This window comes from Hippocampus zosterae, chromosome 4 (assembly GCF_025434085.1).
Source record: "Hippocampus zosterae strain Florida chromosome 4, ASM2543408v3, whole genome shotgun sequence".
In the NCBI taxonomy this organism is placed as follows: Eukaryota; Metazoa; Chordata; class Actinopteri; order Syngnathiformes; family Syngnathidae; genus Hippocampus; species Hippocampus zosterae.
The window spans coordinates 28,685,200-28,710,353 of record NC_067454.1 but is presented as its reverse complement, the minus strand read 5'-3'; the positions used below and the strand labels follow the sequence as shown (position 1 = coordinate 28,710,353).

Sequence of the window (25,154 nt, the reverse complement as noted above, 5' to 3'; positions counted from 1 at the left end):
TCAGACCATGATTTGTGCTGTAAGATGCAACAAAAGTGTCAGGAAAAGCCTACTGAACATTTATTTGGGGTTAAGAAGTGCATTAAACGATGGTACCTGTGTGCCGTCTCCTATTTTGAATGTTGAACACTTTATACATTTTACATTCTATCTCAAAGATTTATTTTCCTCCCAAGTGAATTGAACAGACTATAGATCACATTAATTAATGGAGGAAACACTTCATCTTTTGACATTTGAACAGGAGTTTGTTGACTTCTTGTATCCCCGGTAACAGGCAGCGGAACCAAAGATTTTATCCTCAAACGGTTTGTTCTGTGATTGTACTTTCAGTGTGTGTTTTTTCTTGTGGGTGGTGGGATAGCATTTTTAGGACGATATACAATACTCATAAAAAGCCTTTGAGTGAAATTTCAGAACAAGCCCAAAATGCGCGCGCACACACACACCACTTGAGGCTGATGTCCAACTTAAATTCTAAAGGCACATTTGAAAAAAAAAATGGACACAAAGTTTACTTTTATTAGGTATTAGAATCAGCTGATTGAAGCACTTGACAACCGTCATAGAAAGATCTGGAGTTTCATATGCATGTATAGTACATGATTGGACAATGATCATTCTTATTCCACAATAATACTATGAAAAACGAAAACAGTAACACGTGCCAAACCCATTTGATCATTAACATGCAATATGAAGCGCGTTTAAAAAAAATGTCTATTGTCGAGGAATCATGTATGAAAAGAAATAGATTAGGGACGGGTGCTGACCGATCAACCTGTCATAACATTGAGTTTTTCTTTTTTACTAACTTGGTCCATTAAATTCCATTTAGTGTCATGTTCTTACAAATCCGAAAAACTGACTTGGAAATTCTTTGTAATTTATAAAGCATATAATATGCTTTAAATCGGAACAAGTGCATAAAAAATAATGGACTGGGAGCCCCCGCAGATGAGACTTGTTGGATTTATTTTACTTGCATTCACACAACTACCGTTGCCTGCTTTTCTTTTAAAAAAATCTTTTCTGATCAGTTGAGTACAGCTTTCCTGCTGGAAGTTTCCGGAAGAATAAACTGTTTCCTCTGCTCATATTGCCCTGGATTGAAAAACAAAACAAAACAGAAAATCATTAGCTGTGGCTGAAAATCAGGAAACACATTACAATTTAAAACACAGGTGGATTTGAAATATGATTTTCAATGAGTACCACACAGTGCACTGAACGCACTTTCATCTTCAGTAATACCTAGCCTGTGATAATTATTAACTCACTGATGCTTGTGAAAATGGTGTTCTTTCATTCCAATATGATAGGATTTTTTTGTTTTTGTGTTTGTTTTGTCACTTTGTGTTTGTTGTTACGTCGTGTGGACCTTTTCAGCATTTTTTGACCACGACATTCATCAAGGAGGAGACTCTGTGCTTGGTGGTTGCGCCTTCTCGGCAGCATGGGTATAACCAACACTGTTTTTGACTGGGAGGAATGTCTGCACCATTTGACTGTCGTTGCTGGACAGTCCCGGGGCGCTTGTGTCTTGCGCCTGTAATAGGCAGAATTTTTCACAGCCCCGCTTTGTTCAGCGGAGAGATCGGTGCTGTTGAACGGTCTGCAGCTAGATGGATATATGGCTTGAGGAGCCGACGATGAGAAGAAAGGAGCGTTAGCGCGGAGCGCCGATGCGGATTTGGAACTGGGAGTCGCGGCTTGGAGTTTGAAGCGGATTACATGGGACAGGAGAAGGTAACTAATCTCTTTTCGTCAATGGAGGCTACAGCTTTGTGTCTGCTTTCAAAACTTAACTTGTAGCAGACGTGTGCACATTCTGAGCATGACGTCTCTGACCCTCTGGTGAAAGGACACTTTGATCCTCTCCTCTTTCATCTGTAACTGCTTCAGACAACAAAGTGTATGCAGAAAAATGGTGAAGATTGCACAACTGTCTGTGTCTTATGTGTTGTGTTGTGTTATTTTTGTTATTTTGACTTCAAAATGGCACCGCGAGAGTGGCTGCCTTTCCAGCAGCTCCTATATTTTGTTGTTCTACTTCTTTCCCTTTCGTAACTTTGCTGCTGTGAATTGTGAATTTCTCCAATGCGAGACTAATAAAGGTTTTCTTATCTTATCTTATATTTAATGTCTAAGACTACAAATTTATGTATAATATGGTTGTTTCAGCATCATTCCCCCACAGAACTAAGGACTAAAAAGAATGTTCGACCCGTATCTCAAAGCAATGAAAGTTTCCACACGCAGTATCTTTGTTCTTCGGCTTCACAATAACATCATTTTCGCTGCACACGAACCATTATGAAACAAAAATGTCTTACCTGATCTTATATTTTGTATAAAAGTAGATTCCTGAGACTATAAAGAGCATCATTATTTTACGGTCACACAGATATTTTTTTAAACACTTGGTTACCTACATCGGCACATATCTTTTCCCCCCTTTTGTATTGATCACAGATAGGACAGAATACGAGATTACCTTAGCACTTTATACTTGTGGATATTCTCTTAGCGCTGTAGCAGCCAGCTAATGCAGGGCTTCCCAATTATTTTTTATCGCCATTACCTGTGAGTGCTTTCTCATTTGTTTATCGGGGGAGGACAAAAAACACCACACATGTACCCTAGTTACAAAACATGAGAAGAACACCACTGATCCAATAACGCTGCATTTAGCAGCTTCCCTTTTCATATCTATGCAGATAACACCATATTTTCCGGACTATAAATCGCTCCCGAGTAGAACTCGCACCAGCCATAAAATGCATCATCAAGAAGAAAAAAGAAACGTATATAAATCACACTGGAGTGTAATCGCACTTTTGAGGGGGAAATTGATTTGATAAAATCCAACACCAACAACAGACATGTCATCTTGAAAGGCAAATAAAAATAGGGAACAACGGCTACATAAGCGTACAATATGCTAACGTTACATGACGCATAAACAACCAACAGAGAATGTACCTGGTACAGGTCCTTCTAAAAAAATAGCATATTGTGATAAAATTCATTATTTTCTGTAATGTACTGATAAAAATTTCATATATTTTAGATTAATTACACACAACTGAAGCAGTTCAAGCCTTGTATTGATTGATATTGAGGATTTTGGCAAAACAAAGGAAAAAACAAAACTACCTATCTCAAAAAATGTGGATAGTTCATCCGACTAATTAAAATAAGTGTTTTTAAAACAAAACAAAACAACAAAATAACCGTCAAATAATTCTGTTCGGTTATGCACACAATATTTGGTCGGAATCCAGAAATGTCTGCTTCAAACGTGGTGTGCCATGGAGGCAATCATCATGTGACACTGCTGAGGTGTTATGGAGGTCCAGGATGCTTCGATAGCGGCCTGAAGCTCACCCACAGGGTTGGGTCTGGTGTCTCTCAACCTCCTCTTCACAATAACCTACAGATTCTGTTTGGGGTTCAGGTCAGGAAAGTTGGCAGGCCAATTGAGCACAGTCATACAATGGTCACTAAACGATTTATCAGTGGTTTTGGCACTGTGAGCAGGTGCCAGGTCGTGCTCAAAAATGAAATCTTCATCTCCATAAAGCTTTTCAGCATATGGAAGCATGAAGTGCTCCATAATCTCCCGATAGCAAGCTGGAGTGAACCTGCATTGGACCAACACCTGGAGCTGACATTGCACCCCAGACCATCACTGACTGTGGGTACTTGACACTACAGGCATTTCCTTCTTTCCACTCTTTCCCCGGACTCTGGCACCTTTATTTCGGAATGATTTGCTTTCATCCGAAAAAAGTACTTTGAACGACTGAGCAACAGTCCAGTGCTGCTTCTCTGTAGCCCAGGTCAGCCGCTTCTGCCGCTGTTTCTGCTTCAAAAGTGGCTTGACCTATTTCCTGCATAATTGCTTTCATCCGAAAAAAGTACTTTGAACGACTGAGCAACAGTCCAGTGCTGCTTCTCTGTAGCCCAGGTCAGCCGCTTCTGCCGCTGTTTCTGCTTCAAAAATGGCTTGACCTATTTCCTGCATATGCCTGTGCACACGTTGGTTCTGGATGCTTCTACTCCAGACTCAGTCCACTGCTTCCACAGGTCCCCCAAGGTCTGGAATCGGTTGGGAGGTTTTAAAAGCCTCAGGAATGGTTTGCGAGTGTTTAGAGTTCATGTGTTAATTCAGATGATTAGGTTAATATCTCCATCAGAGAAGTGTTTTTCAATCTTTTTCACCCCAAGGCTTCCTTGAAAAAAAATCCCACGGCACACCACTTGTTGAAAATAGCTTATTTTAACAATTAAGTGTTATATATAATAATATTGTTATTATAAGTGTTTTTTAACACTGAAAAATAATGCTATAACACCTTGAATAGGACTCAAATCAACATCAATCCAATGTATTATAATCTTTCAGATTTATTCTGACTCAGTATGATAAATGGTTTGGACGAACACAGATCTGATATCCTGGCAGCAATTAATGAAGACACAAAGCTCTTCTTCCACAGCTCTCATTCTTTCTATGTTTTTAGTTTTGACAGCACTCAGGCTATTTCTTTAGCCGTTTTCGGTCCGAACACCTCCATTGCAATGGCTTTGCAGGTACAGACATACACATTGGATAATTTCCCATGGCACACGTGGCAATATCTCTGCTTTAGTGTACCTTTTCATGATAAGCTAATTTTTTGAGACAGGAATTTGGGGTTTTCATAAATATTTAAATATTTCAGTTGGTGTGCAATAAATCTAAAATATATTAAAGTAGAATTTTTATCATTATATTATGGAAATTAATGAACTTCATCACACTATGCACATTTTTTGAGAAGGCCCTGAATGTTCACGTAACATAAGGGGTGTTCACACGGCAGCATTTGCTGCACCGAAGCTGCCCCAGTAGAGCGTTCACACGTGCAAAGTTACACCGGTGTAGCTCCAGAAAATGGCTTACTCTGAAGCGAATTTAACCAAAATTTGCTCTGGAGCAAATGCTTGTTTGCATGAGAAGAGTTGATTACATACAGCTAGAATGCATTGCTTTTGTGCTCTGTCTCGGAGTTGTGTAGTTTGTTCCTCTGTTGTGTGTTCACAACCCCGCCATAAAATTTATTTTGTGATTTCCTCTCTTGATTTTCTTTTTGGCGCATTATGTTTGCTTTTCTGAGTGTCATTGAGGTCATCATTGATTTACGTTTTCGGGGGCGGTCATTGAACGCCTCTCGAGCAGAAGGCACGGAGACTGAGAAGGAGAAGTACGTGCCTGTCCAGTAGTTGCTTGAGTAGTGTATGTTTTAAAAAGAAGCAACACGACAGCTCTTTGTTTTCTATCGTTTTGCACCGCTGCAGAAACTGCAATGTGAAGTGGGGCTGCACCGGGGTGAACACGCTCAGAGGCTTTGTATGTGTGAACACTCCACAAAATTTGCTCCGGTGTAAGATACAGCGCAACAAAATACATCGGTGCAGCACCGATGCATATGTGTGCCGTGTGAACACCCCTTAAGTCACACCCCTGGGCTAAACTATGAAAAAAACTGTGATTTATAGTCCCCAAAATATGGTAGTTACATTTTTGAGCATGGATACCAGCAAATCGGGGAACACATACATGGATAGAGAGAAAAAAATGCTTTTGAAGAGTGATTTTGGGGGGGAGGGATCATATTTGAGAATGTATTACCGTATTTTCACGACTATTCGACGCATCGTACTAATGGCCGCAGTCTCATTAATGGGTGACATTTCTGTATTTTACACATACACAGGACGCATCGTACTAATGGCCGCAGTTTTACAGTGGTAAAACATACGCCAGCTTAAACATACGGCATGCATGCGCGCACTCTAACACGTTAGCTTGCAGCATACGGTAGCATGCCAAGACATACAGATAAGATAAAAACACGTTTTTAAAAAGGCAACAAAAGCAGAACTGAGTTCGGGTGTATTTTATTTAGCCATCGTACAATGTTCTCACGTTTATCGATCAATCACCACCCAGAAATCCATCAAAGTCCTCATCCTCTGTATCAGAAGCAGAGGACTTCACATCTCAGTTGTCATTGAATGCATCACATGCTAGTGTGAGTTGCTACGCATTGCCGAGCGGAAAGAAGGAGTAGCAACAGCAAAGTCAACATTTCTCTCGTGTGAAGCTTTCCCACATTTGAAAGTAAAGAACAGAGCGAAACATGGTGGCAGCGCGTGTGTGTGTAGAAAGAATTGAACAATTGTGCAAGTACCGCAATCCATCAAAAACGCCGCGTTCCCTCTCGTTGTGGCGTATTTTGGCGTAACTCGCCACGTGCTGCCTCTCACTCTTTGTAAAGTTGTGTTTGCCACCGATCATCCATTGTTCCCATGCCGTTCGCAACTTTACTTTGAACGCCCGGTTGATGCCAATGTCCAGCGGTTGGAGTTCTTTAGTCAACCCTCCGGGAATAACGGCAAGCTCAGAGTTCATTTGCTTGACTTGTTTTTTTCACCACTGCTGTGAGATGGGCACGCATGCCAAAAGCATAACCGTTGGCTTTAAGTTTGAACTGAGCTTCGTAGGCGTGTCTTCTTGTCGAATTTATTTTCAGGGATTCTTAGAAACCAAAACCAGGGTTTTTGCCACAATGCACATTGCCACACTCTATACAAGTGTTGGTACTGGCTTGAGGCGTCCACTTACACGCCCACCCTTCACCATTGGCGGACTAGCTTGCCTGTCCTCTCTCTCCCTCTCTCTCTCCCTCTCCATATATGTATATATACACGCCCACCCTTCCCTGATTGGCCGACTTCTTTTCCGCATGGCTGGCCACAGTCACTTCCGCCTTTTCTCTCTATAAACAGCGTGTCGGCTGTCAGTCAGATTTTGGAACTCAGCGCATGTAAAGGACGCTCCGCACCATAAGGCGTACTGTCCATTTTGGAGAAAATTTAAGACTTTTAATGGCGCCTTATAGTCGTGAAAATATGGTATACTTAAGAAATTATAGTAATGTAAACATATGGAGACATGTATAGTTTTCCAATTAGGAACAACACCATACCAGACACCCCTCCGTGAGCCGTCAGCTTACCGTGGTGGAGGGGTTTGCGTGTCATAATGATCCTAGGAGCTAAATTGTCTGGGGCTTTATGCCCCTGGCAGGGTCACCCATGGCAAACAGGTTCTAGGTGAGGGGCCATATTGGACTTCTGTACTCGCCACGGATTGTCCATAACGAACACCTTGTTCAAACATAAGGGTGTCCATATGTGCACTTGGCACCAGGACACCCGAGGCCACAGTTCGATGATCGACTTTGTAGTTGTATCATCCGATTTGCGGCCGCATGTTCTGAACACTCGGCTGAAGAGAGGGGCGGAGCGGTGTGTAGGTGAGCGGTGAGTAGGCTCCGACGGTGGGGAAAGATGCTGGTCCGTCCTGGCAGACCCAAACGTATTGTGAGGGTTTGTTGGGAGCGTCTGGCGGAATCCCCTGTCAGAAGGAGTTTCAACTCCCACCTTCGACAGAGCTTTTCCCATGTTACGGGGCAGGCGGGGGACATTGAGCCCGAGTGGACCATGTTCCGTGCCTCTATCGTTGAGGTGGCCAATCTGAGTTGTGGCCGTAAGGTGGTTGGTGCCCGTCGTGGCGGCAACCCCCGTACTCGCTGGTGGACACCAGCAGTAAGGGATGCCGTCAAGCTGAAGAAGGAGTCCTATCGAGCCTTTATGGCCCATGGGACCCCAGAGGCAGCTGACGGGTATCGACTGGCCAAGCGGAACGCAGCTTCGGTGGTCGCCGAGGCAAAAACCCGAGCGTGGGAAGAGTTTGGTGAGGCCATGGAAGCCGACTTCCGGACGGCTTCGAGGAAATTCTGGTCCACCATACGACGTTTCAGGAGGGGGAAGCAGTGCAACACTAACACTGTGTACAGTGGGGATGGGGCGCTGCCGACTTCGACTCGGGACATTGTGAACCGGTGGGCAGAGTACTTCGAAGACCTCCTCAACTCCACCAACACGTCTTCCTTGGAGGAAGCAGAGCCCGGGGACTCTGAGGTGGGCTCTCCTATCTCTGTGGCTGAAGTCACCGATGTGGTTAAAAAGCTCCTCGGCGGCAAGGCCGCAGGGGTGGATGAGATCCGCCCGGAGTTCCTCAAGGCTCTGGATGTTGTGGGGCTGTCCTGGTTGACACGCCTCTGCAACATTGCGTGGTCAACAGGGAGAGTGCCTCTGGATTGGCAGACCGGGGTGGTAGTCCCTCTTTTTAAAAAGGGGGACCGGAGGGTGTGTTCCAACTACAGAGGGATCACACTCCTCAGCCTCCCTGGTAAGGTCTATTCAGGGGTGCTGGAGAGGAGGGTCCATCAGGAAGTCGAGCCTCAGATTGAGGAGGAGCAGTGTGGTTTTCGTCCCGGCCGTGGAACAGTGAACCAGCTCTACAACCTTAGCAGGGTCCTCGAGGGTATGTGGGAATTCGCCCAACCAGTCTACATGTGTTTTGTGGACTTGGAGAAGGCGTTTGACCGTGTCCCTCGGGGAGTTCTGTGGGGGGTGCTACGGGCTGTTCGGTCACTATACCACCGATGTCAGAGTTTGGTTCGCATTGCCGGCAGTAAGTCGGAATCGTTTCCAGTGGGGGTAGTACTCCGCCACGGCTGCCCTTTGTCGCCGATTCTGTTCATAACCTTTGTGGACAGAATTTCTAGGCGCAGCCAAAGCGTTGAGGGGGTGCGTTTTGGGGGCCTCAGTATTGCATCCCTGCTTTTTGCAGATGATGTGGTGCTGTTGGCTCCTTCAAACAGGGCTCTCCAACTCTCACTGGAGCGTTTCGCAGCCGAGTGTGAAGCGGTTGGGATGAAGATCAGCACCTCCAAATCTGAAACCATGGTCATCAGTCGAAAAAGGGTGGAGTGCCCCCTCCGGGTCGGGGAGGAGATCTTGCCCCAAGTGGAGGAGTTCAAGTATCTTTTGGTCTTGTTCACGAGTGGGGGAAGAAGGGAGCGGGAGATCGACAGGCGGATTGGTGCAGCGTCTGCTGTGATGCGAAATGAGTTTTCTCCGCAGGGTGTCCGGGCTCTCCCTTAGAGATAAGGTGAGAAGCTCAGTCATCCGGGAGGGGCTCAGAGTCGAGCCGCTTCTCCTCCATATCGAGAGGAGCCAGATGAGGTGGCTTGGGCATCTGATTCGGATGCCTCCTGAGCGCCTCCCCGGTGAGGTGTTCCGGTCATGCCCCACCGGGAGGAGACCCCGAGGAAGACCCAGGACACGCTGGAGAGACTATGTCACCCAGCTTGCCTGGGAACGACTCGGGATCCCCCGGGGAGAGGTGGACGAAGTAGCTAGGGAGAGGGAAGTCTGGGCTTCCCTGCTAAAGCTGTTGCCCCCGCGACCCGGCCCCGGATAAGTGGTAGATGATGGATGGATGGATGGATGGACCATACCAGACAGACGTCAGTCTTAAGCCTCGTTTCCACGACGGTAGTTGCTTGTCTCGCCAAGGTTGTACTATCTTACTAACAAGTTTTCAAACCGAGGTACGAGGAAGTACGAGGTACAACTTGGGGAAGAGGGGTCAGCTGGAATTCCAAGCAGCTCAACCATCATCAATTAAATCAGGTTTAGAGACAAGAAAAGAGCTGACCTCTCTGCTTAGATGTTTCCAGCAGTGCACCCAGGTCGGATATACTGATGCATAGGGGGGAAGACCTCCAATGAGCCTGGGAGTAGTAAGAAAAAAAAAGGGTGAATGACAATAAGAATGTAAAGAAAAAAAACAAATTGCTCCTGCCAACTCACCCGCAGTTATTGACAGCCATGAGGTTTGACACCAAAACAAAAGGGTATGTGAGCATGCTGGCAAAGAACTGTATATAAAGAGACAAAAAGTATTATGTTGTAAACTTTTTAAATACAGCAGACTGTTTGAATAAAATGTATAGTTATACATAAGGCTTACCCCTGTCAGAGACTGAGAGCAGTTCTTGATTTCTCTTGTGTGGCTCATCTTAACAGAGAAAAATAAACTTAGAATCCTATACAGATAGAACTCCAGGAAGAAAGATAAAAACTCAACCACAGGAAAATACATTTTTTGTTTGAAAAAACAAGAGCAAGTGTATACCGAATCATCAATCGCATAGGTGTTGATGAAGTGAGCCAGCAGGTTACAAATCCACAATGCAAAGACATCTCCAAGCAGACGAGGGATCAATCCACTATGAGGAAAAAGTAAAAGTATTTGAGTTTGTAGGAGGTGTGCGTGCATGCGATTTGGACATGCAGTGCTAAACATGAATCCCCTCCCAAGAACTGGAATGGCATGGCCAATTCTTTAACTTTTGTTGCATAACGAAGGCATCTGTGTTTCTGGTTAAAAGATGAATGAGACAAAAGTTGCCAGGCCAGTCCCATTATGCATTTCGAGAGTCCCAAATTTCGAATTCTGAAATGGTCTACTTATTCAATTGCATATGACAATAACACAAACAACAATATATACATACAATTATAAACAAATGCTGCAAAATTTTAAATAATTTAGTAGCAGGCCTGAGGATTTCTGAAATTCATGGTAACTGTTTTTCGGCTCAGTCGGATTACCCAATGGGAAACCACGGTAACTAATTTTGGGTTTCGTAAACACATCATGGGAACCCATTTTTCCATTTTGACTGATAATCATAATCAAGAATTCTGAAACTCAAAATAATACGTATGTTTCAAGTGTAAATGTTTGAAAACTATCAATTAACAATGAACATTACATCATCACCTGTGTATTCCAGGTTTATTGAAAAAAAATTAATGGATCAAAATATGGTATAGTCATATGGCATCATGAATGCAGCACACCACAAAATCAGAGTATTTTTTCCCCATCTCACAAAGATTAATTTACTGGTAAGTATTGATGTGGCTTGACATCCTCTTCCCAAGACAATAGATGTGTAATCTACTATCAATTTGACGAAAGAATCTAACACACGTCATCATTAGTTCTACCAACAGTTAACATTAGAATGACTACACCCTCATGACGAATGTTTTATTCCTTAAATTACCATGCCATAACCAGTAAATTATACAATAACCAATACTGTTTCCTAATATTTTTCATAGCGATTCCTCAGTTTGCGGACTAAAATAGCAACCCGAATGCGCACATAACGTTATCTGTTCCCCCCCCCCCACTGAAAACAAAACCAAATGAAAGTAAATGAAAAGGAACACACTCACATACCAAACCCCAAACACCCATACAGATACAGTGAAATCACGTTGATCACACAAGAGAGACTTGATCGCGTACAATCAACTCGTGTGCAGTGACTTTTATGGTTAAACGATTTTCCTGCACCGCCAAAATGACGCCACAGAAATGACACGCTACCGGTAATGATCGTTACCGTGAAATCCTCAGGCTTGCTGTAGTTTTTTGTTGTTGTTGTTCTGACTGAGAAATTTCTTTGCATCCCAAAAACGCACATTATTTGGAACTGTGCATCCCGCGGGACGCAGAGTTACGAGATGGCTGCAGACACTGTAAGTGAGGGTACTCCCTTTGAAAAGTACCGTATTTCAAGCGCTATAAAGCACACTGAAAAGCATTCAATTTTCTCAAAAGCAGCAGTGCGCCTGATAGTCGTATGTGCTTTAAATATGGATCAATGTTTGGATTTCTTGGACGTAGTATTTTAGTAAAGCGCTGTGTTCCAGCTCTCTATAAATAAAGCCGTATTGTATTGTATTCCCTTAGTGTAGCTCCCTCTAGTGGATGCATAACATAACCACAGCCACTATTGTAGCTTATAATGCAGTGCACCCTATATACGAAAACAGCTTTAAAATGCATTGAAGTGGTCCCCGATACTCTTAAGCTCCTTTTAGTGCGGAAAATACGGGAAGCTTTTTTTGGCCATTTCTCGGTGATGACATACATTTTCAGTAATCTGTTGTTTAATTAGTACTTAAGAACGTATTGCTAGATTGTCACTGGTGTGCACTGCTCCCTCTAAGCGGCGTATAGAGGGAGCTTGGCTGTGTACTTAGGGTCTTTATCTTCCTGAAAAAGTAAAGTCTGAGGTCAAGATCACTGTGGAACAGGTTGTCCTACACTAGAAAATGCGTCCATTTTCACTCGATCATGACTCAAATACCCATTGCTGCCACCGAAAAATATCCCCATAGGACAACGCTACACCAACCATGCTTCACCATCGGAATGGTCTTAGTTTAGTGATGCATGCAACTTAATATCTGGCTTTCAGTCAGAGTTTAATGTTTGTCTCATCAGACCAGTCTCTCTTTTGGTCAGAGAGCATTTAAAGTGCTTTTGGGGAAAACTCCCGGCGAACTGCTATGTGCCTTTGACGAAGGAGGGGCTACCACATCAGAGAGCATTTTAAGTGCTTATGGGGAAAACTCCCGGCGAACTGCTACGTGCCTTTGACAAAGGATGGGCTACCACATCGGCCCAATTGATGGTTCAATGGTTTGCCGTCTGGAAGGTTCTGCTCTTTCCACAGAGGAATATTTGGGCTCAGAAAGCGTGATTATCGGGTTCTTGGTCAACTGTGGGATTCTATACGGGGAGGCAGGTGTGTGCCTTTTCTAAATCGAGAGCCAAGTGAAACACATTAAATATTATTAAATTCCTATTAAATAGTAGAATAATTCTCAGGGATCATCAGAGAAAACAGTTTGCACCTGGGTTTATTTTTTTTTCAAGATTCATGGCAAAGGCTGAATACCACCGCAAGATCTGATTACTTCATTTTTATTGCTTAGAAACTAGAGCTGTGAACTATTAAAATATTTAATCTAATTAAAAATGCAACTGTCATAATTAACTCAAATGAACTAAAACTTTAATCATGATTAGTCACACATTTTTTATCGTTTCTGAATTTCCTTTTACATTTTTTTGTCCTATTTTTCCTTATTTTAATGCTCTCATCAACATGGAATCATGAATCAGTTTTCATGATGCAAAAATGCAAATATTTACTGAACTAACAATTTCGATTTTCAATTTTACATGAACATTTTTCACTTGGTGCAGTTATTCACACAATCTCCCACACAATATTAGTGTCCATCAATAACGGTGAAAAAAATATTTTGTCACACAACAGCTGCTTTAACAGCTTTTTTTATGAAGTCAAAACAGAGCAATATAACATTATAAAGTGCACATCTAAGGTACACCAGTACTCAGCCTATAGTGGATTTAAACCATGGTTGCATAATTGATTTTTCTCAAGTTTGCTTTCAACACAGCAGTCTGTTTCTGTATGTTTGTTGAAGAATAACGAGACACCGGACACCAGTGTTCATTATGTGCCGCTGTATTGGAAACTGCCGGCCGTACAAACAAGCACACGCACTTCCCCCGTGCTGCAGGGGCAAACCATTCTGAAAGGGGGCGGGGGTGTTCACTCCCCCTAACACAGTCAAGCTATGTTGATTGTATTGGTCCTACTTGCGCGGAGGTCTCTCTACGGTTTTTGTGTCTACCTCATTTCGAATGACTACACTTGGTTCGATGACAACACTGGAGACATTTTACTTTCGCTAGGTCGCTACCACTGTAGCGCACTGTCGCTGTCAGACGAACACAGAGAAGCTCCACATGCTCTATTTACATGGACACAGAACACTGTAACCTTCCACACAAAATAGTTCCAAACAAGTAACGCGTCAGAGGCATACATCGTATACCTGTATGATACAGAGAGAGAGAAGGGAACAGATAACTTTGGTCTTGTCAGTGGAACAATATGGCAACTTTTTAAAAGTAAACTTTCCATTCATAAACTCTTTAAGTATCCGGTTTCGGTGTCTCGCGCTGCCGTGGCTGGCAAAACAGACGGGGGCGTGGACTTCTGCAGCGCGCTTGTTGTTTTGTTTCTGGTGTATTTATAGAGCAACGTAACATCCGCTTGTGACGTGTGCCGCGTTAATCTCGCGAGAAAAAATTTAATCCCGTTAAAATTCATTTAAATCAATGCCAATAAAAACACGCTCAACTGACAGCTCTATTAAAAACAAATTCAAACGTTTTAAATTGTTTTCCTTCCACGTCATCTAGGGGGGAAAAAGGCATTTAATCCACTTTGAAAAAGGCTTTTATGATCATGTTGAAACACAGCAGTATGGTAAACACTTTCTGGATGCAATGAATTTGGCTCCGCCTCAGTATATCCACAAGCTATTGATGAGGATCGTATAGTCTCATTCTCATCATGTGAGCTGACGGGTTATGTGCCTCTGCTTCAATGAATGAAAAGAATAACCGTACGTGAAGAAGCCCAGCATGCCTTCCTCTCTGTAGACGGTGATAATGGAATCAAAGACGCCACTGAAAACAGATAACGATTATTTAGAAAACACTCAAGCCGATATATTTTCTCAAGATAGTGAGGAAAACAAAGGAATGTTACCTGTATTTTGTTTCACGTCCAATAAACTGCACCATACAACGCAATGTAATCACTGAAAGACAGGCGAGAGAAAATGAATCGGACAAACGGAATTGAATCAACTCTCTTGAATCCAACGAACATGTTCAAACAAATGATATCTACATGAATGCCACAGTGGAGTTAAAGGTGAATTCAAGACATAAAAACAATTTCTTTGCAATTATATAATCGGAATACTGTTTTTAGACTAGCGGGGGCATTGGAAATATATTATTGACCTCCCCGCCCCTCCAAAAAAAGGCCATGAGTTCGCCTTTAATGTTAAATCAGCTCAAAATTGACAGCAATATTTCCATACCATGAAAGGGATGTGTGACGACGGTGGCAAAGGAACGAGCTATCATCTCTTTGGTTGTCTGTGAAGATAATTACAAAGCCCATATTTGAAACTGGCAATGTATTTATGAATCTCACTAAAGCAAGCACCAGCAAAGCTCCAAATATCAACAATGTAAACATATCATTGCCTAACTTAATCCATCAATTACGCAACTCAACTTTATTTATAGAGCACTTTAAAAGCAACCACCGTTGCATGCAAAGTGCTGTTATTGAATGAAATTCAGACATACAACAACAAAGACAGTTAAAAAAATGTATAACATCAAAACAATAAACAACCTAAAACACTAAAACAATGCTGAGTCAAAAGCCATTGAATAAAAATATGTTTTGAGATGAGGTGTAAATATCAACAGAGTCTCACATTTAATAGAATGTCATTCCAAAGGTAGGGAGTGACAAGAAGCCCAATCCCCTCTAACCCTGCAATTGGTACTAACGGTCTGTGAAAATGTTGTATTTCTGGATTATACTAAATATTCATTTGCAGAAATATGAATAATATCAACCATCGCAGTTTTGAAAAAAGTTTTTTTAAATTTATTTTTATTATTGTACTAGCTGGTTCGGCGCCCTCCGGGCGGCTCATCAGCTAGTTCCTGCGGAAGGCTGGTACGGTGGTGGTTCGCCGCCCTCCGGGCAGCTCATCAGCTAGTTCCTGCGGAAGGCTGGTAAGGTGGGCCTTCGGCTCACAAAAGTGTTGTTGCTTGGTTCAACTTTTTGTTCATCTTCATTGCTTATCGCAAAAATAAAGAGATGTTTAGCTCTACTAAATAACTAACAATTTTATTGCAATGCTTGTGGGTAGACAACATTTTTTCGCTAAGATGCCCGCGCCATCGTAGTGAGCCACAGCCTGAGCGGCGCAGTGGCGGCGCGCAGCGGCGCGGTGAAGTAGGTACGTTTTGAAAAGGGACAGACGGAAGGACAGACCGCGTGCGGGACGACGCGCAATATATATATAAGATAATATCCTATAATGTACAGGAAGTGACCTATGATTTTTCAATGTTTTTCATTGTTGTAAAATCCTTGTGGCGGGGGGGCATAAGAACTCCCTCCATCCATGGCCGCCCTCAATATTTTTTATTTTTCCCAAGGTGCCCCCCCCCCCCTTTTTCTTTTTTTTCGCCCTACTGTGGGGTTAAGATCAGGGGACCTTGTTAATATTTGGCAACTGAAACCCTGAAAGACTTTTGTCATTGAGTGCGAACTGAATTAAAATTGACTTGACATGATGAAACGGACTGACTACTGTAATTGAAACAGGAAAGATATTGGTTAAATTCATAAATTCCTGTACACTGGTTTTAAAATTGTCATTTAATGTACAGGAAAAGTCGTGTAACCATTCTTTCAACTAATATGATGTACCTCATTAACAACATGTTGTAAGGAGCCATCCACAGCCTTCTGCTGACCTCCCAGAATCTGCACAAGGGGGAAAAAAATAAACTCAACTTTAGGCTATTAACAAAACAGAAGGTGAAAATACTACAAACAAAAACAGATTCAAATCTGTCATCTTGGACAGTGCCTCATGGATTGTAAGAACAGAATTCAGGTCAAACATCAGACAGTTTGCTTCATCCTGTCGCTCTCAAAGACTAATATATGAACTATATTTTTTGTATCTGTATATGACAGTAATTGTTGAAGCTTTATAGGTGGAATTCTTTCCCATTCTTGCTTGGTTTACAGCTTCAGCTATTTAACAGTCTGGGGTTTCTCGTTGTATTTTACGCTTCATATTGCGCAACAAATATATTTATTGCATGACAGTTATTCATGACAGGCAGTCCAGTACCTACACTCTTTTACAACAACACCAGACTGTTGTAACACGTGCAGAATGTGGTTTGGCATATTCTTGCTGAAATAACCATTAATAAAAAAGGATGCTTGGATGACAGCATGTTTCTCCAAAACATGTATGGTACAGCATTGATGGTGCCTTCACAGATGTGTAAATTACCCCAAAGCATTGGGATTAACACAACCCCACACATCACACATGCTGCCTTTTGAACTTTGTATCCATAACAACAGGTGTTTTTTTTCCTCTTCGACCCGAAGGACAACTTGTACAATTTACAATTTCAAATGTGGAGTTGTCAGACCACAGAACACTTTTCTAGTTTGCAGCAGTCCATCTTAAATGAGCTTGGGCCCAAAGAAGAGAGCATAACTTCTGGGTGTTGTTGATAAAATGGCTTTTGCTTCACATAGTAGAATTTCAAATTGCTCCTACTGATGTAGCGCGAAACTGTATTTACTGAAATCGATTTTCTGAAGTGTTCCTGAGCCCATGTGGTAATGCCGTTTACACATTGATGTCGGTTTTTGAGGTTGTGCCGACAAAGTGATCGAAGGTCATGGCCATTCAATGTTGGTTTTCGGCCTTGACACTTACATGCAGTGATTTGTCCATATTTTCTGAACCTCTTGATGGCATTATGGATGATGAAGTCCCTAAATTTCTTGCAATTGTACATTAAGAAACACTGTCCCTATCCTGTTCGACTACTTTCTCGCACAGTTGATCACAACGAGGTGAACCTTGCCCCATCTCTGCTTGTGATTAACTTAGCTCCTCTTATATGCACCGTTTGCCAAGAAGAATTACGCAGATTTTGATGGTCTTAACATTTGTGAAAACATGAAACTTGCCACAAACATTATGCTTGGCCAAATAATCAGTATTTTAGTTCATTTTCCAGTTTAAAAAAATGGTAGAGTAGTGCCCTCTCCAAGTTTTTAATGAAACAACCCAGGTTGAACATTTCACCAAGATCTACCAAAGGTTGGAGGCGCATATAACAGCCCAAGACCTATGAGAAAAATAAGCCTCTAGAGCATGGGTCCCTAACCGCCGGTCCGCTGACCGGTACCGATCCGCAGGGCATTTGGTACGGGCTGCACAGAAAGAACTTGCCTTAATTTTTTTTATTTCGGAATACGAAAGATGTTTTATTTTGAAAAATTACCGGATTCTCCGTTACATCCGTCTGTGTCATGCGTGACACATGTCAAGCCACACTTCTGCGTCACATGACCGATTACGCTACAAACATAATGAGAAAAAATAGGTAAAAAAATTGCTGGAGATCGCAAATGACGGCGACCTTAAAAGTACGTTCGAGCCAACTGGCTTAAAGTTATGGCTGAATTTTCTGAGATCGCCACAATAGCACTGTTGCTATTTCAGACATGCTACCTGTGTGAGGCGGGGTTTTCTGCAGCAACGGCGACTAAAACAAAATTACGAAGTAGACTGGACATAAAACACACTTGAGGTGTCATTGTCTCCTATTACCACGAGATGGGACCGTCTGGTTGCAGAAAATCAAGCTCGGGGCTGTGGTGAGTCGTCATTTTCATGCACTTTGAATTTGCATTGTATCGTATTTTGAAGGCATTAAACATGATCATCGCGAAATGAGTGTCGCGGCCAGATTAGACATTCCTTGTGTTTATTATTATATTTCGAAAACACCACCATTTTCATGCAGCTCATACCATATTATTTTGTCGTATTATTTTCGCCACACCTTAAATGCCGGTCCCTGAAAATATTGTCTGACATAAACCAGACCCCTGCTCTAGAGCACAGGTGTTGAACTCCGGACCTGGAGGGTCACCATCATGCCGGTTTTCCAACTCTCCCGGCTGCAACACACCTGATTCAAAGAATTCAGCCAGCCCTGAAGCAGCATGAGAACGATCCTAATTACTGTATTATATACTTTGAATCATGTGCATTGCTCCATGGAGATCTGGAAAACAGGCAGGACAGCGGCCCTTGAGGACCGACATTGGACACCCCTGCTCGAGAGCCATCGTCAAAACTCAAAAGAAAGTCGGCTATTTTTTACTTTTTTTTCACATTTTGCCTGATTTTACAGGGGTCATATTTTGTTAAAATAGCTTTTAATCTGATGTACTTCATTTTCAAGAAAATTCCAATTCCAATGTGCAAGTGTCCCAAAGTTGCAAAGGCTGTGAAGAAGAAATTTTCGGCAAAGTCAGATTTTTCACTGTCACAATAAAACCTGCTGTAACATGACTCAGATGATCCCGTTTTCTCAAAATTTATCAAATTTGATGATTGTTCAGGTCAGAAACATTTTTTTACTTTTTCTTCAGTGGTAATGCCGACTGGCTAAAAGAAATAATTTGCAATGAATATTGTAAGTCTTGTTCTGCTCCAAGGTTTACCAGATCTACCTCATATTTGCTTGGAACGGTGTTTATGTTTTCATGATGGGAAAACACATTTTAAGGGGTTAAACATGCACATCAGACCTGGCAAAATCAATATTTTCTTAGTTTATAATATTATACTGTAGTTCAGTGGTCCTCAACTAGAAATGCTGTCGGTCCACTTTTTTTTTTTTTAATAAGACCAAGGTCATGGGGAGCAGGGCTATATGCCCATTTAGTATGATCAAGCCAAGCTTATACAAATCAACACTACTCACAACAAACCAATAATGGGGTGCATGAAAATAATTATTCACTTTGCCAGTACACAGCAAATAATGAGAGGTATTGTGTTGAGGCACAGGAACTCTTATTTTAAGTTGTGCCTGCTTAATAATAGAAATAGCCCTTTTAGGGAAATATGTCATTTTTACTTTAACTTTGTTAAACAGTAGTTGTCTTTTTTCCCTTAATCTAACAAAAACAAAATAACAAAATACTCATTTTACCAAAATAAATACTAAACATGAAAACAAAAATATCCTTTTCATTTGTACAATTCCCCTTTTCACATCCCCTCTGAAATCACTGAAAAATATATCAGAATTAACAAAGAATATTCCATCAGTAGCTGTGTACTCCAGGTTTATTCAACAAAATAAATGGATCAAAATATGTTGTACTCATATGGCATCATGAATACAACATACCACAAAATCAGAGTATTTTTTCCAATCTCACACTGCAAAGACTAATTTACTGGTAATCATGAATACAGGTATGTATTGATGTGGCTTGACGTCCTCTTTCTAAAACGTTGCATGTGTAATCTACTGTCAATTTGACGAAAGAATCTAACGTCATCATTAGTTCTACCAACAGTTAACATTAGAATTACTACACGTTGTGACAAATGTTTTATTCCGAAAGTTACCATGCTACAACCGGTAAATTATAGAATGACCAATATTGTGTCGTATTTTTCATAGCGATTAGCCTATATAGTGATCCCTCGCTACTTCGCGGTTCGTTTTTTTTTCCGTTTTATTGAACATAAAACGGTAATAACAGTATTATTAACAGTAATAATTTGACAAAAAGTAAGGTACCACATTTTCACGACTATAAGGCGCCATTAAACGTCTTACATTTTCTCCAAAATGGACAGGACGCCTTGTGATGCGGAGCGTCTTGTGTATGCGCTGAGTTCCAAAACCTGACTGACAGACGACAAGCTGTTTATATAGAGAGACGGTGGAAGTGACTGTGGACAGGCATGCGGCAAAGAAGTCGGCCAATCGGTGAAGGGTGGGCGTGTATGTGTGTGTGTATATATATATATATATATATATATATATATATATATATATATATATATATATATATATATATATATATAGAGATGGCGTATGTTTTACCACTTTAAAACCGCGGCCAATAATACAGTGCGTTTTGTCTATGTGTAAAATATAGAAATAGCACCAGCATATATATATATTTGTTTGAAGTCCGAAAAAGGTCCGCGAGAGCAGCGAAAGTCAGCAAAACAACAGTGAGTCACATAGAGCATCATATACAGTGCATGTGGAGTGAGGGGGGCTGAGAAGATGCAAAGCCATGTTGATTGGCTGTGCATCTTCTTTCTGTCTTATCACTGGGTTACTCTTTGATATTTAATCGGTGTCTCAGTGTTGTTTAATAATAATACATCACATTTGTAAGCACCTTTCACAACACTCAAGGACACTGTACAGCCAAGACCAATAGTAAAACACAGATAAAATAATAAATACAGAAAGAAAGATTTAAGGCGGGTAGGCAAGTCTGAATAGGTGGGTTTTGAATAAGGAAAGAGAGTCAATATTACGAATGTTGGGAGGAAGTGAGTTCCAGAGTTTGTGGGCAGAGCGACTGAAGGCTCTGCACCCTATTGTACTGAGACGGGCAGAGGGTAGAAAAAGGTGGAGGGAGGATGAGGACCTGAGTGAGCGAGAGGGAATGGAGATTTGAAGAAGATCTGACAGATAGGGGGGCGCAAGGTTATGGATGGCTTTGAATGTATAGAGAAGTATTTTGAAGTTGATTCTAAGTTTGACAGGAAGCCAGTGGAGCTGTCGGAGGAGGGGGTGATATGATGGAAGGAGGGGGTTCTCGTGATGATCCGGGCTGCTGAATTCTGAACAAGTTGAAGTTTATGGAGGAATTTTTGATGGACACCGAAGAGGAGTGAGTTGCAGTAGTCAATACGGGAAGTGACGAGACTGTGAACAAGGATAGCGGTGGTGTGCGGAGTGAGTGAGGGACAGAGGCGGTTTATATTGCGAAGGTGGAAATGAGCGGACCGGGTAATGTTATTGATGTGGGAGTGAAAGGATAGTGAACTGTCAAGGATGACACCCAGACTCTTCACCTGGGGGGAAGGAGATATAGTGGCATTATCAATTGTGAGGGAGAAACTGTCGGCTTTGTTTAGAGTGAATTTTGTACCGACGAGTAAAAGTTCAGTTTTATTGCTGTTTAGCTTGAGGAAATTGTGGGTGATTTGATTTCTGAGAGACAGTGAGAGAGGGACGAGGGTGGGAGAGAAGCGTCGGGTTTGCTGGAGAGATAGAGCTGGGTGTCATCCGCAAAGCAGTGAAAGTGTAAGCCAAATTTGCGGAAAATGTTTCAGAGCGGAAGGAGGTAGACAATGAAGAGGAGCGGACCGAGGACAGAACCCTGGGGAACACCAGATGAAACGGGGAGGGATTGTGAAGTAAAAGAATCAAGTTGAATGAACTGAGAGCGGCCAGTGAGATATGAGTGGAACCAATGTAGAGGGGTGTTGGTGATGCCTATGGTAGAGAGTCTATTGAGGAGGATGGGGTGAGAGATCGTGTCGAAGGCTGCACTCAGGTCAAGGAGGATGAGGATGGAGATAAGGCCAGAGTCTGCTGCCATGAGAAGATCGTTTGTGATTTTTATGAGGGCTGTTTCAGTACTGTGACGGGGACGGAAGCCGGACTGGAATTGTTCATAAAGACTATTGTCGGTGAGGTGGGAGTGGAGCTGAGAGGCGACAGTTTTCTCCAGAATTTTCGAGATGAAGGGAAGATGGGAAATGGGACGTAGGTTATTGAAGTCATTGGGATCTGAACCAGGTTTTTTCAGGATTGGGGTGACAGCTGCAGTTTTGAAGAGCACAGGAACAATTCCAGTCGACAGAGAGGAATGGATAATGGCTGAGATGAAGAGAAGCAGAGAGGGTAGGCAGGATTTGACCAGAACTGTGGGGAGGGGATCAAGCTGACAGGAGGAAGTCTTGGATTTAATGATGAGGTCTGAAATTAATGAGAGATGGGGGAGTTCAAAAGAAGAGAACAGTTTGCAAGGGGTGAGAGGGTCAGATGAGGGGAAAGGTACAGAGGAGCCCAGATGCTGGTGGATTATGTTGATTTTTTCATTGAAAAAGAGGAGAGGTGCATTGCAGGTGTCACGAGAGTAAAAGTGAGGTGGTAGGGAGTCAGGACGTTGAGTGATTCTGTTCCAAAGGGTACACATATTTGCTAGTGTGTGTGTGTGTGTACGTGTGCTTGGCGCGTTTGGCTGAGAGCGAGCGAGCGAGAGAGAGAGGAGGCTTATAAGAACAAAAGCAGGTTTCTTCCATCCTTAATTGTCTAATCATCCTTAATTGACGAATCATAAACACGTCTGCTGCATGGGGTGGCGGGATCGCTGGCCTGTGTGTGTGTGTCGTAGTTTTTTTGCTATGTTTTGTTTTGATTGAGAATTTTCCTAGCATCTCAAAAACGCACATTATTTGGAACTGTGCGTCTCGCGGGAAAATTGTGCGTCCAGGACGCAGAGGTAATGAGGTAACCAAACGTAGGAAGCACATCTAACCAAAAAAGAGGTCTTTGGCACCGTACTCGCGAAGGGAAGTTGGCCATTTTTCATTTGCCTTTCAAATTTTGCCAAATTTTACCTGTGAGTAGAGGTGATATTTTATCAAAATATCTTTTAATCTGATGCACTTCATTTTCCAAAAATTTCAATGGGCCAGGACCGCAACGATGCCACAGCTGCAAGGGTCCTCAATATCTGATTGCAGCTGTACTTTACTATTTTTAATAATCTTGCAAGCTGAAAAATAATCAAACATGTTAGAAACTGGACTCAAGGCCTCATGACACAGAAAGCTCACATGAAATAATGCGCACCTAGCGCGGCAGATTTTAATGACACCGTTGCCGTCTGTGCCTAATCAGAAGCTGACTCTCTCCCCCCCGCCCCCTCATTATGCTCCGCTCGCAATACCAGTCAAATCGTAGCCTTTGCGATGAACAAATTGTATTTTATCAAATCACAATCACACCGCAAATGCATTGTTTATCCCAGGTTGAAGGTATTGAAAAATGGGTATGATCAATTCTTACCTCAAGTGCTCCTTGTTCATGACATTTCTGGAACAAAATGGAAAAAAAAAGACATCACAGTAAATTTTCATATACATACATACATATACACACATATATATATATATATACACACACACACACACAAATACATATATATATTATATATACACAGCGGCTGGATAGCTCAGTTGGTAAGGCATCGGTTTGGCATACGGAAGACGGTGGTTCGAATCCCGCTTGGGGCAAAAAATGAGCACATAACACCATCCAGTGTGGGTCCTTGGGCAAGATCCTTCACGCTAATGCCTACCTCATACAATGATGAGAGACAAAACGAATAACATGCCATCTCAGACGTCGCCCGGCCAAACAAGGTCTGCCTCAGGTGCTGGAGAACCAGAGCACTTTGATGAAAAATGGGCTACTGGAACAAAGCGGAGATGGGTGAGATGCGATAACATGGCTCTGTTGGAATGCTACTACTCAAGCAACCCTAGTCAGAGGGGTTACATGCAGAGAATGTGGGCTAAATGGTTACTTGTGTGAAATACAGCACTGAGGGTGATCCCTACCGTAACGATCACAGAAACCAATGAGCTGATATACACTTCAGCATCAGTAATCCTGGAGACTCTGGGCTATAAGAGCAACCATGGAAGCCATGAGATACGTTACCCACCATGGAAAAGACGGTGGTAGGCCAAGATCAAGGCGGCCCGGAAAGATGTGAGTCAATTGACGGAGGCCCAGAGAGGTATGATGAAAAGGCCGATACCCGAGATGTACATCCAGATGACCATACCTGAAGCACTCGAAACTGGCAAACAAAGGCTCCAAGCCTTGTCCAGTCGCCTAAAGCGGTACACGAAAGAGAATGAGGCCAGACGAATAAACAGGCTGTTCGCAACACAACCTGCGAAAGTGTACGCTAAGTGGCAGGGTCCTAACAACAGAGCTGACCCACCAAGACTGGAAACTGAAAGGTACTGGAAAGGCATATGGGAGAAGGAGGTTGCACATAACAGCAGTGCACAATGGCTGGTGACCAGCAACCTCCCTGAACAGAAACCAGTTACCATACCAGTAGCGGACATACAGGAAAGAGTCTCAGATATGAAGAACTGGACAGCACCAGGCCCGGACATGGTCCACACCTACTGGCTAAAGAAACTCACAGCACTCCATGAGCGCCTAGCAGTACAAATGAACCAGCTGCTGACGGATGGGACTCACACAGAATGGCTAACCGAAGGGCGAACGATCCTGATCATGAAGGATCCCTCAAAGGGTGCAGTCCCATCCAACTATCGGCCAATAACCCGGCTCTCCACAACATGGAAGCTCATGTCAGGCATTGCAGCTAAGATAAGTGGACACATGGATAAAGACATGAGAGAAGCACAGAAGGGCATTGGTAGAGAAACCAGAGGAGCCAAACATCAGCTCCTGGTTGACAGAACAGTCGCACAAGACTGCAGGTCCCGACGTACCAACCTGTGCACAGCTTGGATTGATTACAAGAAAGCCTATGACTCGATGCCACATACATGGATCACTGAATGCTTGGAGTTGTATAAGGTGAACAGGACCCTAAGAGCCTTCGTTGCGAACTCGATGAGGATGTGGAAAACCACACTTGAAGCCAATGGCAAGCCACTTACCCAAGTGTGCATCAAATGTGGCATATACCAAGGTGATGCACTCTCCCCACTGCTGTTCTGCATAGGACTGAACCCCCTAAGCCAGG

At 42.7% G+C, this 25,154-nt stretch overlaps 1 protein-coding gene across 5 annotated transcripts in view; it reads right to left on the bottom strand.

The window, feature by feature from the left end:
• Positions 1-502: 502 nt before the first annotated feature.
• mtch2 (mitochondrial carrier homolog 2) overlaps positions 503-25,154 on the bottom strand; it is a 49,291-nt gene continuing 24,639 nt past the window's right edge. For 4 of the 5 annotated variants that reach the window (XM_052064016.1, XM_052064020.1, XM_052064018.1 and 1 more), the window contains 10 exons: positions 23,426-23,452; positions 16,182-16,238; positions 14,764-14,821; positions 14,424-14,475; positions 14,282-14,341; positions 10,103-10,196; positions 9,938-9,985; positions 9,778-9,845; positions 9,623-9,698; positions 503-1,104 (listed from right to left, as the gene is read on the bottom strand). In XM_052064016.1, the coding sequence (XP_051919976.1) occupies positions 1,018-1,104; positions 9,623-9,698; positions 9,778-9,845; positions 9,938-9,985; positions 10,103-10,196; positions 14,282-14,341; positions 14,424-14,475; positions 14,764-14,821; positions 16,182-16,238; positions 23,426-23,452 (627 nt within the window). In that variant the 3' untranslated portion in view covers positions 503-1,017. The remainder of the gene's footprint in view (positions 1,105-9,622; positions 9,699-9,777; positions 9,846-9,937; positions 9,986-10,102; positions 10,197-14,281; positions 14,342-14,423; positions 14,476-14,763; positions 14,822-16,181; positions 16,239-23,425; positions 23,453-25,154) is intronic. The other variant, XM_052064017.1, reaches the window with a different exon arrangement.